Genomic DNA, 18,460 nt, shown 5'->3' on the forward strand with positions numbered 1-18,460 from the left:
TGAAGTTGTGTTTATGAATTATACAGACTGCAAGTGTTTAAAAATGAAAATAGCTACGGCTCTTGTCTCCGTGAATACAGTAATAGACAATGGTAACTTTAACCACATTTAACAGTACATTAGCAACATGCTAACGAAACATTTATAAAGACAATTTACAAATATCAATAAAAATATCATGACATCATGGATCATGTCAGTTATTATTGCTCCATCTGCAATTTTTTGCTATTGTCCTTGCTTGCTTACCTAGTCTGATGATTCAGCCGTGCACAGATCCAGATGTTAATACTGGCTGCCCTTGTGTAATGCCTTTCATAATGTTGGGAACATGGGCTGGCATATGCAAATATTGGGGGCGTACATATTAATGATCCCGACTGTTACGTAACAGTTGGTGTTATGTTGAGATTCGCCTGTTCTTCGGAGGTCTTTTAAACAAATGAGATTTATATAAGAAGGAGGAAACAATGGTGTTTGAGGGTGCTTTCACACCTGCCTCATTTAGTTCGGTTGAATCGTACCAGAGTTCGTTTCCCCCTTTGGTGCGGTTCGTTTGGGCAGGTGTGAAAGCAGCAATCGCACTCGGGTGCGCACCAAAAGCGGACCAAACAAGCGTACCGAGACCTGCTTGAAGAGGTGGTCTCGGTACGCTTTCAAACGAACTCTGGAGCGGTTCGCTTGAGATGTGAAGCAATCCGACCCAGTTAACGGACCAACGAACCAAATGATGTCATAATTCATAACGGGAAATTTGATATAAAAAGCGGTAGTGTCTGATTCTGTGAGTGAGCACATTATTTACCATATCTGAAAACCAACGAGCGCCTCTGTTGTGTATTTGCACTTCTCCGTGCGAGAATGCTGTCCCGACAAAGCCTTTCCCCACTCTGCTTCATTATAAAATGTATATGGTCTCTCTCGACACACTGACAACAGTTCGCCTACTACTAGACAGCGCTGGGAAACCAGAGACGGACCGAGAGAGAAAGCGGCAAATTCAAACGAGAGCGCGTTTGAATTTGCCGCAGCATTAATATATGTAGTATAATTTAAAAGCGGGAAAGACGGCTACATTTATAAAGTGTTTGTGTGTGTCTCGACAGTTACAAATAAAGCCACAATAAACTCATGGAGCGACCTTGTCAATCATTATTTTGATGGCTGACGCAGAGAAAATTCTGACCAATAAGAGGACAGTTTTACTCGCATGTGACTTGCCTAACGCATTTTGGTATGCTTTGAAATGTTGCTATGTGAAAGCGAACCGAACCAAGAAAAAAAAGCAACATTGTAACAAATTTAGTCCCTGTTTCGGAACAAAACAAGCGATCCATAGGTGTGAAAACACCCTGAGACTCACTGTATGTCTTTTCCATGTACTGAACTCTTGTTATTCAACTATGTCGAGATAAATTCTATTTTTGAATCTAGGGCACCTTTAAATATTTGCTTGGCTATGTCTAAAGCTCACAATCATATGATGTATCATCAGTGTTGTTATTATTAACCTGCTGTACCGCCCTTTCAAAAGAGACCAAAACAAAGCATATACTCTAGAGATGCACTGATACTAAATTTCTCTGCTGATATACCAATAGCCGATTATTCACAATGATATCGGCCTATGCCGATACCGATACCTTGGTTTTTCTTAAGAAAAAAAAACTCTCCCAAATAATGTTGCAAACTATACAGGGAACTCTCTCATTTGGTACACTACAATATTAGAGGTTACAATTAACAGCAGAGGTATTATATTCAGCTGCTGTTTATTTTCAGATATAATAATTTCACTCAAATAAAAACTGAAATGTATAAAACTTAGTATTATATAAGGTAGTTTTCATAAGCACTTGTTGTCTTCATGGCAAATTTACACAAACATATTATTAACAGTAAATAAGCTCCTCTCTAGTGTTTTTTATATATAGATAGCTAAGGAGCTGTGAACATTGGAGAACATTCCTGAGGTAAATGTAACATGATGTGACATATTGTTCACAAGCTGTTTTATTGACGTCTTTCCGTGGTTGAAACACAAATAAAGTGATAACATGAGACGTGATACATTCCGGTCAGTTGTACAATATCTTTTAACATACCTTTGAACATACCTTTGATGTTCATTCATGTTTTTCGAGATATAACTTGTATTGAAGAGGAATAGGCCTGCTTTAAGGTCACTATTTTCAAACTGTTAATGCGTTAAAATCGGCTGATGGCCGATAGTGATAATGATAGGTTTTATCGGAAGATATCGATTGTTGGCCGATACATCGGTTACTCCAAATGGTTCAAGAACAGCATGCAATTTACTTTGGGTATGCCTTTTTTTTAGGCGTTATAGGCAAATTTTACAGGAATGCTAAGGGATTAACTAGAATATATATATATATATATATATATATATATATATATATATATATATATATATATATATATAAAATTTATGTTAATTTAAATAAAGCAGAAATAAAATGAAATATAAATATTACATATTAAATGTTGCCTTGTCAACTAACTGAAATAAGTTTAAGCTGGAGTAGTAAAATTACTAACTGAAATAAAACAAACTAAAACTGATAAAACTAATAAAAATGACATACATAAAATTACTAAAAATCAAAATAAACTGAAAATATAAAATAAAAGCTCATTCAAAATAATAAAAACTATAATAGTACACAAATAATATTAAAATAAACATGAATTCATGATGTTGGCTAACTGCATTATGTACATTTCTGAAATATATTACTTAGTCACCTCTGATAACAGATCACTCTAAATTGTAATGTAGACATGCATTTTCTGTAAAGCTGCTTTGAAATATGTATTATGAAAAGTGCTATACAAATAAATGTGAATTGAGTTGGATTGAATTGGTATAAATTATATACTGTATGGTGCCAAATAGCAATAAAAACGCAATCTGTTGAGTCATTGGTCGACTGGGTGGCAAAGCAGCTGCATTCAGTTTGACTGCCATTGAAAGAGCACTCTGGGTCCAGGTCTACCAACCATTTTAATTCAATTATCAAGCATAATCATATTATTCATGAATCATTAATCTTTTGCCACTTCCCACAGCTATAGGGAGGGCTGGAGAGCACGATAGGAAAGTACACCTCATTATTGACATTCTAAGGAGTGAAGCACATCTATAAACACATACTAGACATTGTCATGTGTTTCTGGTTTGGGAGGGAGCAGTGCCGTTGTTTGCATCCCTCTTGGCAAACAGGCCCACAGTGACTTTAATTAAAAGTGGCTGTTTTAATTTGTGATGTACAATAAACGGATTACAGCAGTGGAGATTTCATTCCTCAAATCACAACCTCTTAACCAGTCCTGTGAAAAAGAGCTTCACTTGAACATTTTCACTGGGCTACTTTAAACCCAGATCCTCTCTCTTCCTCTCCATCTAAAACAGTTGAGGTCACCTTGAGTCTGTTTCCATTTGAAAGTCATTCAGTTGTTTACAGGATTTTTGTTGGGCAGGATTTTTACCATTGGATGTTTGACTCGAGTCCTTTTACTTAATTTCCCTTGTTCTTTTATTCTGTTTTCTTCTCTCTCTCTCTCTCTCTCTCACTCGCTCTTTCTTTTTGCTTTATCTGGGAAAAACAGAATTTTGCCGACGTTTGCACATCTGCATGGAGGACACGTTTGGATAAAATCTACTTACACACACACACGCGAGCACACAGACCGTATGAGTGTTCACTCGGGGGGCAATTTCAGCAGATCCAGCCAGCGTCAGCCCATATTTAAATATAGATTCCTGAGCAATCAGAATCCCATAAAACCATATACCATATAAAGAGATGTATGAAATAATATGGTTTAAGAGTTCAAAGTAATTGGACATGTCAATGATTTATGTGAAACTCTTCCTGACATTAATGAGTAATTAAAGCGTCAGTGGAGAATCATTGGACTCAGTACTGATGAAACTGAACTGAGTTCAGTTGGTTCACCAAGTACCACTACTGTTCAAATGTTTGTGATAGGTAACATGTTTTTTGACTGAAGTCCCTCATTCTCAGGCTGCATTTATTTGATTTATTTTAAATCAAAACAGTAATATTATTACAATGTAAAAAAACTGTTTCTTGGTGCTCGTTTCCTCAGTGCTACAACACAATGTGTTTTCCTGAGACGCGACCAGAGCAGAGGTTTGTGTGCATGTGGATTGTTTTACTGTAATATACCAGCACAAATGGAAAAATATGTTCGCGTGAGATCGCATTACAGCGGAGAATTCAAATGTCACAAAAGTGCTGTTCATTCACCTCTGCCTGCTCTAGCTGCGTTCAAACATGTGAGCCATATATGTTTCCTTCAGCAGCACGTGTGTTGTTTGTATTTTGCTTGCGATGCGGTCAGAACTGGAGTTTGAATACGAACACATGAAAAATATGATTGTTTTTATGATATACAGGCGCATATGCTCGGTTTCAGCGCGGAGCTCCGCGATGAGTTTAACAACACTAGCCACGTGGATCCTATCTCATATACAGAATAAAGTATCCATGTTTAAAGTTTTTATTTCACACATTCACCTGCACCAAACATTAACCAGCTCGGTGTAGTTATGCACACATATTTCATCAAGTCTTCTTCAAATGAATTGGACACTGATACAGTGAGGCATGAGTGTGACACAGAGGAGAACTGGCCCCCCGACTAAGCCTGGTTTCTCCCAAGGTTTTTTCTTCTTCTTTTTTTTTTTTTTTTCTCCATTTTAACACCTATTTGCCACTTGTTTGCCACCTGATGTCACCTGATGGAGTTTGGGTTCCTTGCCGCTGTCGCCTTTGGCTTGCTTAGCTGGGGACACTTGACATTTGATATTCAACAGTATTCTTGACATTTATTCAACAGTGCTTCTGATCTGCCTGCATTGACACTATTATTTAAGAGCTGCTGTGCAGCCAAATTATGTACCAGTTATCAATGTAAAGCTGCTTTGACACAATCTGCATTGTAAAAAGCGCTATATAAATAAAGGTGACTTGACTTGACAGTGGTGTAGCCTATCTGAACGCGACGACACGATTATTCGAATAGACAAAAGACTGATTTTGAGACTGCAGTGCTCGTAAACGTAATCAAAGTAGCCTATTATTAGCCCTATTAAATATTATTTCGCATTTCTCCCTTGTGCTTGGGAGTTTGTTGTCATTTTCTCAGTGCTCATATATTCATTATTCTGTATAATGAGTGTGTTGTATGTCTGTGCTTCATTGGTTGTTCTCTCCCCTCTTCACTCCCACTTTTCCAGATCTTTACACGCCCATTTTAACAAAGATTTTGCAGCTCAGAGGTGTGAACGACCAGGGTAAAACAGGGGGGTTTCATGACCCTTAAATAATTATATTGTAAAGCGTAATTTATTCCTGTGAAGGCAAAGCTGAATTTTCAGCAGCCAATACTCCAGCCTTCAGTGCTAAAAACAGCTGTGCTGCTTAATTGTTTTATGTAAACTGAGATACATTATTTCAGGATTCTTTGATGAATAAAAAAGTTCAAAAGAACAGCATTTATTTGAAACATAAATATTTTGTAACATTATACAGTAAATGTTTGTACTATCAATTAAATGTTGCATCGTTGCTAAATAAAAGTATAGTTAATTTCTTCCCAAAAAAATTCTTACTAAAGCCAAACTTTTGAACCGAAGTGTACATATGCAGCAATAATCGAGCTGCAACTGAAATCCAACTTTTAAAGTGCATGTAAACAAACTTATTGAAAGTACTAATGACTGCTTTGTGGTGGCAGCAGCAGCACTATATGTGCATCTGTTGAGTGTGTGGCTCACCAGCTGGTGCGCTCTGGGATCTATTTCAAAGTCTATTCACATTTTATACATGTATAAGGTATAAGTGTAAGCATAGCAGGTCTTTTGTGCAGCATAAGTCATGTGTATTGACCAAGAAAACATCTGTCCCTTTTGAGGGGAGAGCGAGGTCTGACATAGCAGAACACACGCTCCAGACTGTTTCTGATGTTCACACTGGCACTGAACATTTGAGAACAGCTTTTCAAATCTGTGTGATTTATTCCTGCCCCCTTTTTTCAGATTTGTATACTTATATCACTCCCAGTATTCGCCTAATTGATTTTTTGAATGGTGTTTGGCGGCGCTCTGACTGCCTGGTTAATATGTATGCTGTGGGCTCAACCAGGCATGGTTAGCAAAAGACGGACATTGCATAGTGTATGAGTGGGTAATTGGGAAACAGGTGTGGGTTTGTGTGTGTGTAACTAACCGTCTGTTTGATATCAGGAATGCCAATCCGAAAGACCATCATAGCTATGTGTGTATCATCAGGTGCGTTGCTCGAACTCCGCTCTCGTAGCTTCCGCTGCTGTTGTTGCTGCTGCTGCTGCTGATTAGCCGGAGTTTGGTGGGTGGGTCCAGGGTTGGACGAATACGGGTTGGCCGCGTGGCCCGGGTTGCCAGGTCGTAGCGGTCTGTCTCCTGGGAGTCGTCCAGCCATTGTGCCTTTTTGCCTGTGCCCCTCTTCCCTGCCTCCTCTCAAACGCCCTGGTCCTCGCCTGATGTCATCTTCATCGTCCACCTCTTCTTCGTCATCCAACTCCAGCTCTCCGTTCTCCTCCTCGCCTTCCTCGTCCACGCCATCATCGTCCATTTCCTCTTCCTCCTCCTCCTCCTCTTCCTCTTCCTCTTCCGCCCCTGGATATAGGTGTTGACTGTTTCCCAGCATCCTTTGCTGCTCCTCGTCGCTGGAGAGGGGGCTGAGCGGCATCGTCATGGCGACAGGGAGAGTGGCACCAGCGGCAACGGCATCATCCCCAGAGACACACTGTGAAAAGAGAGGAGGAGTGCAGGCATGAGAAATAGCGAGAGGTGGATGATGAGAGGAGGAGAGAGCAGACTGAGAGAACAGAAGTAGGAGTTCGAGAGAATATAAAAGAACAAACAATCCCACATCACTCCATCACTCAGTGGCTCCCACCAAGTTGCAACAGGCCATTCATGCAGGACGTGTTCTTGCATTTGCAGCATTTTTAAACATGCACTAGAGTGACATATTTGACTGTCGCAAGTTCACAACATGTCTCTGTATTTTCAGCGTCAAGTTCCACAAGCATTACATTTTGAGACTCAGTGAAATGGAACAGAATCAAGACAAACGTCTTTGAACATGGTCTGAAAACGTGGCTCTCACGGCAGGAAACTTTGAAAAAATAAGCAAGACTTGTCGCAATGGTTACAGGCATCTGCCTATTGCAAAGAAAATTTACAAAATGTACAAAGAAAAACAATAAACGACAGCACAGGCATCTAGGTGGAACACAAAAGAAGATATTTTAAAGAATGTCGATAGCTAGACAGTTGACGGCACCCATTGACTTCCATAGTATTTTTTTTCCTACTATGGAAGTCAATGGGGTCCATCAACTGTCTGGTTACCAACATTGTTCAAAATATCTTCTTTTGTGTTCAACAGAAGAAACTCATACAGATTTGGAACAACTTTAGAGTGAGTAAATGATGACAAAATTTTCATATTTTTGGGGAACTATCCCTTTAAAGTAATTCTATTTCCCAAAATGTTCTTTTTCTCCCAAAAATTCTATCATCATCATCATCATGTGCACCAGCTTCACAAAGTTTTGTGAAACTCACATCTTTAAAATCAGCTCAAAAATCTGACTTGAATCTGACATTTCTTGTGCTCACGCTAAAAACTAAAGTACATTTCAGATCTATCTGATAACATTGCTTAAATATAGGGTTGTTTTCTGTTATGGTGATTTCTTAAAATGATCAGAATTTTGTTTTTTACTTTTAATTATGTATACATAAAAATGTATAAAACATTTCTTGACTGAAATATTTGATTGTTTTTCTCAAAAACAGGAGCACTTTGAAAATGATCAGTGAGCTGCATGTAGTTTTTTTTGCTTTTTGCCTATGCTCTTGGATGCCTTATTAAGCATTAAAGTGAATCACTATGTACTGCAATTGTATTGAATTAACTCAAACAGATATCTTTGGTGTTTTAAAGTAAAAAAAAAAAAAAAAAGTCATAGTTTTTTTTTTTTTTTTTTTGGTGATCAGTCCCTTTAAGAACAGTTCTAATTCTGAAGACACCTACATTCTGTTCCATTCCATCACATGCTGTCTAGCTGGTTATGAACGCAAGAACAGTCTCCGTGGGAACGGCCCCTCAGCAAGAAGCCAATTCTCATTCACAGACTACCACCCCTCATGTCCCACTTGCCCTTGTGCAAAACAAACACACTCCTTACAATGATGTGAGTGAACTGTCCATGTACAGACAGTCAAGCACTGCTTGTATTACAACAGAGAAAAGACGTTTGGCTTCCACCGGCTCCGTCTCTTTACAAGTACACACTCGTGCACCTCTCATATTACAGCACAGACGGGACTCGTCTCAGTCTCTGTGCGCACACACACACACACACACAAACACAAACAGCACAGTGTTGTAACTCCTCGTATGTCCCAGATCAGTAACAAAACCACTGTAACCCAGCACTCTTAGGCACTCTCCTTCAAACAGACCTCTTCAAAATAGGATTACTGTGTTTAGCTGAGGGAACAAAATACTTCTCTGTAGTGCCACTCACCCACAGCTGCTGTAAGGGCTCAAATGCTGCACCCACACTTTAGATGTGGAGGATATCATATGACAATGTGTCTTGTTCTTGTGCCAATCTGCTGTGGCATCCCAAAGTGTTCAGTATTACCCATAAAATCAAATCTCGCACACAGATTTTCAAACATTTTGATGCCAAAGATTCTCAAATAAGATGATCCCTAATGTGATGTGATGCAATGTGATCATGCATTTTCCACAATAGCATTATATTGGCAGCTGTGTATTCATGTTATAAACAAAACATAAACTAAAATAATTGTACTAAAGCAATTTATTAAAATATCTGGAAAAAAATATTTACTTTTTAAAAGATTTAAAAGATTTACTTTAGCTTTTATATAGTTTACTGACTCTTTTCACAAAACTAAATGCAGATTTCCCAATAGAAAATATTTTAAGAAATCTATCTGCATAGTTTTGTGAAAAAAAAAAAAAAATCATAGTAATCTTAAACTTTTTAATAATGTAATAAATAGTAAAGATTTTTCCCAGATAGTATTTAAAGTTTTTACAAAGCTTAAATTTACTATGTTTCCCCCAACATTTTGTGCAAATTTTTGTTTTTTAATTTTTACTGTCAGAAACTAGCATTGGCATAGCAATAAAATAATTGCAATTAGCCTATCTCACAATGTCAGACCAGTCTTCAGAAAGCTTAAAGGGTTAGTTCGCACAAAAATAAAATTTATGTCATCATGTACTCACCCTTATGTCGTCCCAAACCCGCAAGACCTTCATTCATCTTTGGAACACAAATTAAGATATTTTTGATGAAATCCGAGGGTATCTGATCCACATAGGCAGCAACGATATTGCACCTTTTGAGGTCCAGAAAGGTACTAAAGACATTGTTAAAACAGTCGACGTGACTACAGTGGTTCAATTTTAATATTATGAAGCGACAAAAATACTTTTTGTGTGCAAAAACAAAACAAAAATAACAACTTTATTCAACAAATTTGTCTGTCCCCTGTCATACTGCTAAGCTATTTTCGTTGCAGAGCTTCAATGTTTATGTCCGAACAGCGGCTCAGTATTAGCCAATACTGAGCCCGCATTCAGACATAAACACTGAAGCTCTGCAACGAAAATAGCGTAGCAGTATTTGTTGAATAAAGTCGTTATTGTTGTTTTTGCGCATAAAAAGCATTCATGTCGCTTCATAATATTAAGGTGAACCACTGCAGTCATGTCGACTGTTTTAACAATGTCTTTAGTACCTTTCTGGAACTCAAAATGTGCAATATCGTTGCTGCCTATGTGGATCAGATACCCTCGGATTTCATCAAAAATATCTTAATTTGTGTTCCAAACATGAACAAAGGTCTTACGGGTGTGGAACGACATAAGGGTGAGTACTTGATGACAGAAATTTCATTTTTGGGTGAACTAACCCTTCAAACTAGCAATTTGATCAAATTTAGTGAATGTAAAAATAGAAAATCTTTACATTTAACACATTACAGGGGTCATGACATGGATTATTTTCCTTCAGGTTCACTTATAATGTTTTTATGCACACACACACACACACACACACACATACATATATATATATATATATATATATATATACATACATATGAAGCATTATGAAATCGTTTACTTACGATTTGCAGTAGCTTTATCTTTCAACAAAAGTTTTTTTGCAAACTCATTACACTGTGCCTTGTTTACAAAAAAAAACCCTTCAATTAAATTTTATGAACAAACATAATTCTCAGACGCGATCCAGGCCGTCATTAAAAATAAACCATCGTTCCTGATGCTGGTATCCATCTCAAGTCTGTACAGGAACGTAAACGAGCTGTTTAAACAGGATGCTTCAAAGCGAACGTACCTTTACACTTACTCTTCCATTTCTCCTCTTGTCGGCAGACTCAAGTGCATGAAGTAAAGTGAATAGGCATCTGTATATTATATCCAGTGTAGACAGCTTCAGTGATTATAATGGGCTCTATATGCTTTTGACACGACGGCGGCGATGCTTGCATCCAGTGTAGGCAAGTCAGCCGTTAAGCGACTGAAAGCCAGTAGACGGGGCTTATGGTGTGATGATGTAAAACTATTTGTCAGTGTCTTGCTCTGGAGGCAGGCATATGCAAATGTATTAAGTCTGATTACTTAAAGGCACAATATGTAATTAAAATATCCAAAAACCACTAGAAGAATGTTATATATTTTGTTGACTTGCATACTTTATCCCAAATGTTTCCAAGAATGTTTAAATCCAGAGAAATAAGCAATTTTAACCAGGACACGGACCGTGTCCGTGCGTCGCCTATCAAGACATCATACCCTCGTTACCCTCAAATTTTCAGTCTTATTTTGTAGAAACCACGGAAACACCAAAGACGCTTTAATATATTATGTGTTTTATCAGACAGGTGAGCAACTGTTTGAATGCATTTATAGACAGAAAACTAATCATGTTATATAGCTCAACACAGTAAGTCTTATTGTTTGAATCTTGTTCTCTTGATTTACTGCGAGTACCATGTTTTACTATGCCTAATATCAATCTAGCTTACTGCAGTGTGCAACACGTGTCTCATAGTTGGTGCAGAGTGAACGCAGAGTAGCACTTTAACAACTTTCAACACACAAATGTATCTAATTTGATAAATCAGCGCTCCGTTACCCCACATACTCATGACAGGAAGAAGTGGAAGCGCTCGTCTGCGGCATAATAAAAGCTCCACTGCTCTCGAGCCGCGTGTTGCACTTGTCTCTCATTAGCAATCGCTCCAGTGGCCTCATTCCACTCCAATGGCTTTCAGCCACACCCTGCTTCATACTACAGTAATGTTTAATACATTAGCCCATCCATCAGATTCTTTTCCACCGGCTGTAGACATGAAGAACACTCCTCCCATGATTTCGCGAAATCAAGGCGTCATCAAGCTACACCATTGTTTTTAATAGGCGACCTATAGCAGCGAAAAATTACATATTGTGCCTTTAAATAAATGCTTTGTTTATAATGAGGACATTGTAAGCTCTGAAACTTGCAGGATGTTGTAGTGGTACAAAGACCTCTTATATAAGATCAAGCCAAATTAGTTTTCTCATGATTTGATTTGATTTGATTTTAATATGACCCCTTTAATTTTCACAGCCATAAGAATATGGTCTTCTTTCTCTCTTTCATTTTTCATGGACCCCCCAGGATGCCCTCAGGGAACCTTGGGGGTCCCCAGACTTCAACTCCTGCCCTAGAGATAGATACAATGGAGTCCGACAGTCTGAGATCGCTAGTGACAACTCTTCTATTTCGCACCTTTTTAATTGAATACAATTATCAGCAGTCATCAAGAATTTGACTGAAAAGTTGAATTGCTGTTTTTATGTTTAATTTATGCCATGTATTCTAACATAGATTGTCCAAAGTCCATGTCTGCCATCACCTTAACTGAGTTTTCATTAGAAGCTCTGTGTTTTACCTCGGAAAGTTAGGAAGCAATTGAAGCACTGAACAAGACATCATTGCCTGCCCGCCACCAGGGTTATTGACTCAGAACTGGAGGGCAGCTAGTGTTAATGTCTCTGCAGACACTTAATTCAGAAGCTGTTCCTGGGGGTACAGCAACATAATTTCTTTGTCTCACATGCCCATATCCTCAGCGCAGAAGCAAACTATTCAGAACGATAGGAAAATAGCCCTAGAACAGCTTAGCTGCATGAAGAATTTCAGTCATTCAATTAAAAAAAAAAAAACAACACTTGTAAAATATACAGCGAGCGGCGCTATCAAAGTTGACAATGTGCCAAATACAATTACACCCAATTTGCATCTTCAACAAAGCACACAAATCATAATAGCTGTGAGCCTGTGGATTTGTTGTGAAGTGCCCCACAGAGTTAGTGAAACAGCTATGCTTCCTGACAGAGCATCTTAATACTTGCTTTAGGACTTTCCTTTGAGTCCAATGCAACATCCTGACCCTTAGTTTGTTGACCATCAGTCATTTTAAGCTTGAATTTTTATAAAAAGAGAAGTTGATTGTGTGTGCGTGGGCAATGCAATTACAACACTGATTGCCTTCTATTTTCTCCGAGGTTCATATGTGCTTATGCATGAGCGTGATTCAATTTTAGTGCATGAATGAGTTTTATGCTATTTATGTAGCCTATCACTTGCAATGCAAAGTGGCAGAAGCACTGCATCTAAAGCAGTTTACATACCATTTAAACGATGTTAAGACTAGCATGACTGTGTGACATTGTTTTATACAATAGTTTGATAAACAAGAAGTTTGTATTGTATAACTTACAATTAACTTCCAAGCAGTGACAGTTACTTGGTTTATTTTTGCTCCACCAACAAAAATATATCCAAAGGAAGCCACAGCAGTTCTAACAGTGCACATCTCCAAGAAGCACGTGTTTTACTGGGAATTATGCGTTTCTATGGCACCACTATCAACGCCTAAATGAATCTACAGTCAGGTGGTACATCGGCCACGTGGTACAAGTGGGAGCTCTCAGAAAACTCCCAGCATACAACCTGTAATTACGAGCTCTACGAACACGTGGACACTTTTTACAAGCCAGAATCTCGTAGTTACAGTAATTACGATATGGCGTGAAAGCACGTTCATTTAGGCGTTGATAGTGGTGCCATAGAAACGCATAATTCCCAGTCAAGGGACGTGAACAGCTCCGAATATAACATCACGTGTTGTCATCTCAAGATTCCGGTAAATACGAGGTGGCGTGAATGCAGCATAAATGACAGAACAACTGAGCAAATTAATGGACCGGAACTAATGTTGTATAAATATATAATTTGTCAGTGTCAATACTACACCTCAGAGTCACCATAGGGCTTTTCACCCCGGGTTATCTTTGTTCTAAACACTGCTTTTAACCCAGAGCAAAGGAGCGTTTCACACTTGTAATTTAGAACTGCCTTTTAACCGGGGTTATGAAACCCTGCTCTGGAGTAGGGTTAGCGCCGCTTTTGCGATGTCAGAATGTTACAACTAAATGCTTAGAAACCAACAACCAATCACGTGCCTTATATGCACGCGCTTTTGGGCAGTCACGGAAACACCGCGCAATATATACATAAACAGTCGTTTCTGCGTATGATAGGAAAAATGTCACGCCTCTTACCATAACGTGGAGATGCACGCGCTCAGTGTTATTGTAAACATGTCTTTAAAGCAGAACTAAGTAACTTTTTTTACCTTCATAAATAGTTTTCTAAGTCCTTACGATGGTTAATGGACTTGTAGTGGTGTGTTTGAGGCGAGCACTAACCCCCTCTGGCACGTCTACGCCAGAATACAGCACTTGCAACTTGAGCTGCACCGACCCGAAACAATCTCGCCTCATGTTTACGTTCACGCGAGAGTGACAAAATGCTTTACGGTAATTCAAAAACAATGTATATTATGACTTTATAAGACAATTTCGAAAATTACCCACCTCCATTGAGATTTCTTGTACTGTATTTGCAAAACTACTGCGCTGGTGAGCGTTGTAGTCGTTGTAGTCCAGAGCTGCGCTTGGAGTATTTACAACAGTGTGATTCACTGAAGGAACCTGTAGGGGGAGCTTCGCAAATCTTACTGAGTTCCGCTTTAATTTTACCCTATCAATTTGAGCCGGAATCAGACCCGGTGATTGGACTGCGGGATGAAAATAACAGCGTTTCGACGACATGGCGACAAACACACTCTACAAACGCAACTCTTGTGTATTCCTGTGGGCGGAGGTTAGTCAAAAAAACTGTTTTAGTGACGTCATTAAAGAAGGAAGTAGAGGGATGTAGTCCAAACTGGCCGTTCGATGTAGGCGACTTCTGTTAAATAAAATATCTCGCTTGGCATTGAACTTTGAGCTTTAAAATTTTACAGATTTTATTTATACTCTAACAACAACATTACACACTAACTAAAGTTTGAAACATGGGATCACGAAGAACGGGACCTTTAAGATAACCCAGGATTCCGTTTACCCGGGGTTTAGAATGACCCAGTGTTAACCATTTCAAGTGTGAAAAGCCCACATGAAATCAAAACGTACTTATTTTTCCATGGAATATTGCAATATTTATTATAAATGGTCTATCTGTTCACGTCATTATTTTTTAATTCGCATGCCCTCTTTAATCAAACTTTAATTAAAATAACTTCCTCTCCCTGTGACTTCTCTTCTCTTCTCTGAGGATGTATTTACTGGCGTGAGGGCGGGACAACCTGTCACTCACATGACATCACAGCAATAGCAAACCACAATGATCCAACAATCCAATGAATAGAGTGCCCCAGGGATGACGCGTTTTTGTAGGCCAACCCGGAAGTTAGCGGTGCACAGGTTCCCTCGATTGAAAGCCTATGCATTTTTCCAATAGACTTTTGGAAAATCGCAGAAAATAAGCTCTGTGTTTAACAAAGGGTTATGACACTTACACGTTTTGTCTATCAAGATAATCTTTACAAGTTAACACAACATTTATAGATTTTGAAGCCCAAATAAAGTGGTCAGATATAAAAGGCAAACAGTAGGCTATAAATGGACTACAGCACACCATGGTCGTGGATCAACGTCGTCACCACCAAGCTTCCTCATACTGTATTTAAAAACAACTTTATTTAAAAACATGCTCGCTGATTATGATCTGCGCTGTTATGAATACTTTTCCACTTTTTCATGAGAAATGCTATCCAAATGTCCTGTTTGTCATGATGACGTCTAAAGTCCCTGCGAAAGGAAGTAGTCCCTTTTAGCAATTTGTTAGCAACTGCCGTTTTTAAGACACAGTAAAAGCTAAAAAAATCACAAGCGGGTTATAACTGGTGTGTTTTATGTCATAGATCAAAACGTGAAAATATTTAGAGGCTTTGTTAACCACAGACCTTATTTCAGGCGATTTAGCAAAAAACCCGTCAAAAAACCCATAGACTTGATGGCGTTGGAACCGGAAGTCCTAAAATGCTAACTCGCTTCTGGGTTTTGCCTACAAAAATGCGTCATCCCTGGGGCACTCTATTGCAATGCAATGATTTTTTTCTTGTCCGAGAAGCCGTTTCACTTGGATATACTTCATAAGATTATCGCAACTTCCTTTTCATTCTGACTTCGCTGAGCAAAGACGCCTTTAAAGCGAAAGGTGACTGCATAAAACAGAATACAAAAAACAGAGAAGTGTTATGAAACAGGGCATGTTTGATGCATAATGACAGGCGTGACCTGATCTGACAATGAGTGAGGGACAGAAAGAGGAGGAACAGCAATATGTAATGGAGAATATAAACACCAGAGGGATGCAAAAGGGTGAAAAATATGTGATGGGAACATTAAAGGGTTGTAAAAGAAATAATATGACTGTCAAAGAAAATAAATGACAATGGCAGAGAGAAATGGAGTGGGAAGAGAGGGCAATATGAAAGAAATACAATAAATGAAACACAAAGCCCTCTTATTTACAACCAAAGATCAAACTAATGGCCCTTTGGCAAGCTCTGTGAAATTGTGCCGTTGTGCAATCCTCCTTTGTCACGAATGGCGCCCTAAACCAAGAAACAGAACCACAAATGGGGTGTGATTTGGGCAGACACACTGACCATTTTCATGCTACTGGCCACCCAGTAGCCTGTTCAACAGAGCAATGAAACAGACAAAAATAAATTGATAAAAAATAAAAACATGATTAAGGGAGTAATGACAGTACAGGGAGTAAAATAGAGGAGGTTGGAAAAAGAAGGATAAAAACAGCCGTGATCAGAGGTAGACCAGCTGGCAGAATCTGAAAAAGCATATGGATAAGGACAAAAATGAAAGAGTAAAAAAAAAACTGGCAAAAGAACAAAGTATATTTTTTTCCTGCTGACTAATCACAGATGAGGGGGATTGAAGATGAGGGGAAGGGAAGCGGGAGAGAGCTGAGATAGAGGGCAAAAGGAGAAGGGTGGAGAGAGCTGGGGTGAGAGAATGAATGAAAGACAGAAAGAGTAAAGGCTAGGATGGTGATAGAGGGGGATTAGTCTCGGCAGGTTCTGGATCCAGGGAAAAGGAACTCTGGCACAGCGTGAAGAGAGAAATGTGAATTGAACAGATAGATTAAAAAGCAGAACACTGAGGAGCTAAACTCACATGTGGGAAGAGGTGTATAATGGCAGGGAAATATGTGAGAGAGAGTTAAAATCGAGAAAAACAGCAATGAAAAAGAGCTAAAGGGACCTAGAAGGGATAGTTAATGTTAATCTAAATGCTGCCCTCAATCTTTTCTTTTTCTTTCTTCCTTTCTTTCTTTCTTTCTTTCTTCAAAAGGAGATGATTTAAAAAAAAAAATATTTCACATTCCATGAAGCCTCTATTTACCCTCCAATAATGTTCAAATAAAACTTAGAGGGATAATTCACCCAAAAATGAAAATTATCCCATGATTTACTCACCCTCAAGCCATCCTAGGTGTATCTTCTTCAGACTAACACAATTGGAGTTTTATTAAAAAATAACTGACTTTCCGGCAGTGGTCGTATGCAAGTCAAGATTCCGGTGGAAGAGTGACCTCTGATCCGACGTATTGACGAACGCGGAGGCGCAGAGGATAGAAAACGACAAAACACAAATTAGAGGTCTAAAATGAGAATTTTTAAAGAGAAATATCAAAGGATTGTTTGTTTGAACTGCATATGAACCTCTGAGAAAATAGAACTCTTACCTAAGCTTACGTTACTCCTATATCCTACATTATGCGTCAGGTCAGAGGTCATTCTTTTGCTGGAACTTGACTTGTGTATGGCTGTTGCCGGAAGCCAGTGATTACATCACTTCACTTCAGAAATCCTTTATTAACCACTTGGAGCAGTGTGGATTACTTTTATGATGGCATTTGCCACCATTATAAAGCTTGGAAGAGAAGTCATGATATTTTTAAATATATCTCCGATTGTGTTCGTCTGAAAGAAGATAGTCATATACACCTAGGATGGCTTGAGGGTGAGTCAATCATCGGATAATTTTTATTTGTAGGTAAACTATCCCTTTAATATAATAAAAATGCTATCATTTTTTATTTTCTCCTGTCTTTTTCAGAGCTTGACAACCTCTAGTTACTATAAACATATGGGATATGGAGGTAAGTAAATAGAATTTTCATTTTTAATGAACATTTCCTGTGAATTTGATAAATCTGTAGCTACAGATAATTTCTTCTGCATTGTGACGTACATCCGAGTGAAATGAAAAATGTTGGTTCTATCCATCAAAAATGAATGCAAACTGGAAGTTGATTGTGGAGGAATGGGATTCAAGTTGATTAAATGATTGGAGACGTTTGGTACACATCACCAGACCAAAGTCTGTCATTTCACATTAAGACATTTTGATTAAAAATTATGAAGTCAAAAAAAAAAAAAAAAAAAAAAGAAACATATGCAAGGATGAATCGTTCAAAATAAAATCAATAACTAACATTTACAAAATAGATACAGTGAATTTTCATTTCATGCCAACTTTAATCTTTATAAACTAATAATTTTTGCATAAAAGATGCAGCTTATGGGTTTGGAGCGACATGGAGGTGAGTAAGTAGATGGATTTTTAATTTGGTGTGAACTTTTCCTTTAAGGACAGAGTTGGAAAGGACATGAAGGATGTCAGAGCACACAATGAACTGAGCATATCTCAATTAATCATCAGCAGAGGAGGAGAGATAAATCAAGACAAAGGAAGTGATTGATGCCCTCTGTAGGGCAAGAGTGAAACACAGAGCGATAACAAGTGCAAGATAACAGTATCTCTCCCTCTACAGTATCTTTCTTTTTCGCTCTCCTCCCATG

The 18,460-nt window shown here is 38.4% G+C and overlaps 1 protein-coding gene across 1 annotated transcript in view; it reads right to left on the minus strand.

Annotated features, from left to right (window-relative positions):
• shank1 (SH3 and multiple ankyrin repeat domains 1) overlaps positions 1-13,912 on the minus strand; it is a 71,495-nt gene extending 57,583 nt beyond the window's left edge. The window contains 2 exon segments of the mRNA XM_048204067.1: positions 6,282-6,839; positions 13,859-13,912. Coding sequence (XP_048060024.1) covers positions 6,282-6,839; positions 13,859-13,864 — 564 coding nt within the window. The 5' untranslated portion in view covers positions 13,865-13,912.
• Positions 13,913-18,460: the final 4,548 nt, after the last annotated feature.

This window comes from Megalobrama amblycephala, linkage group LG1 (assembly GCF_018812025.1).
Source record: "Megalobrama amblycephala isolate DHTTF-2021 linkage group LG1, ASM1881202v1, whole genome shotgun sequence".
In the NCBI taxonomy this organism is placed as follows: Eukaryota; Metazoa; Chordata; class Actinopteri; order Cypriniformes; family Xenocyprididae; genus Megalobrama; species Megalobrama amblycephala.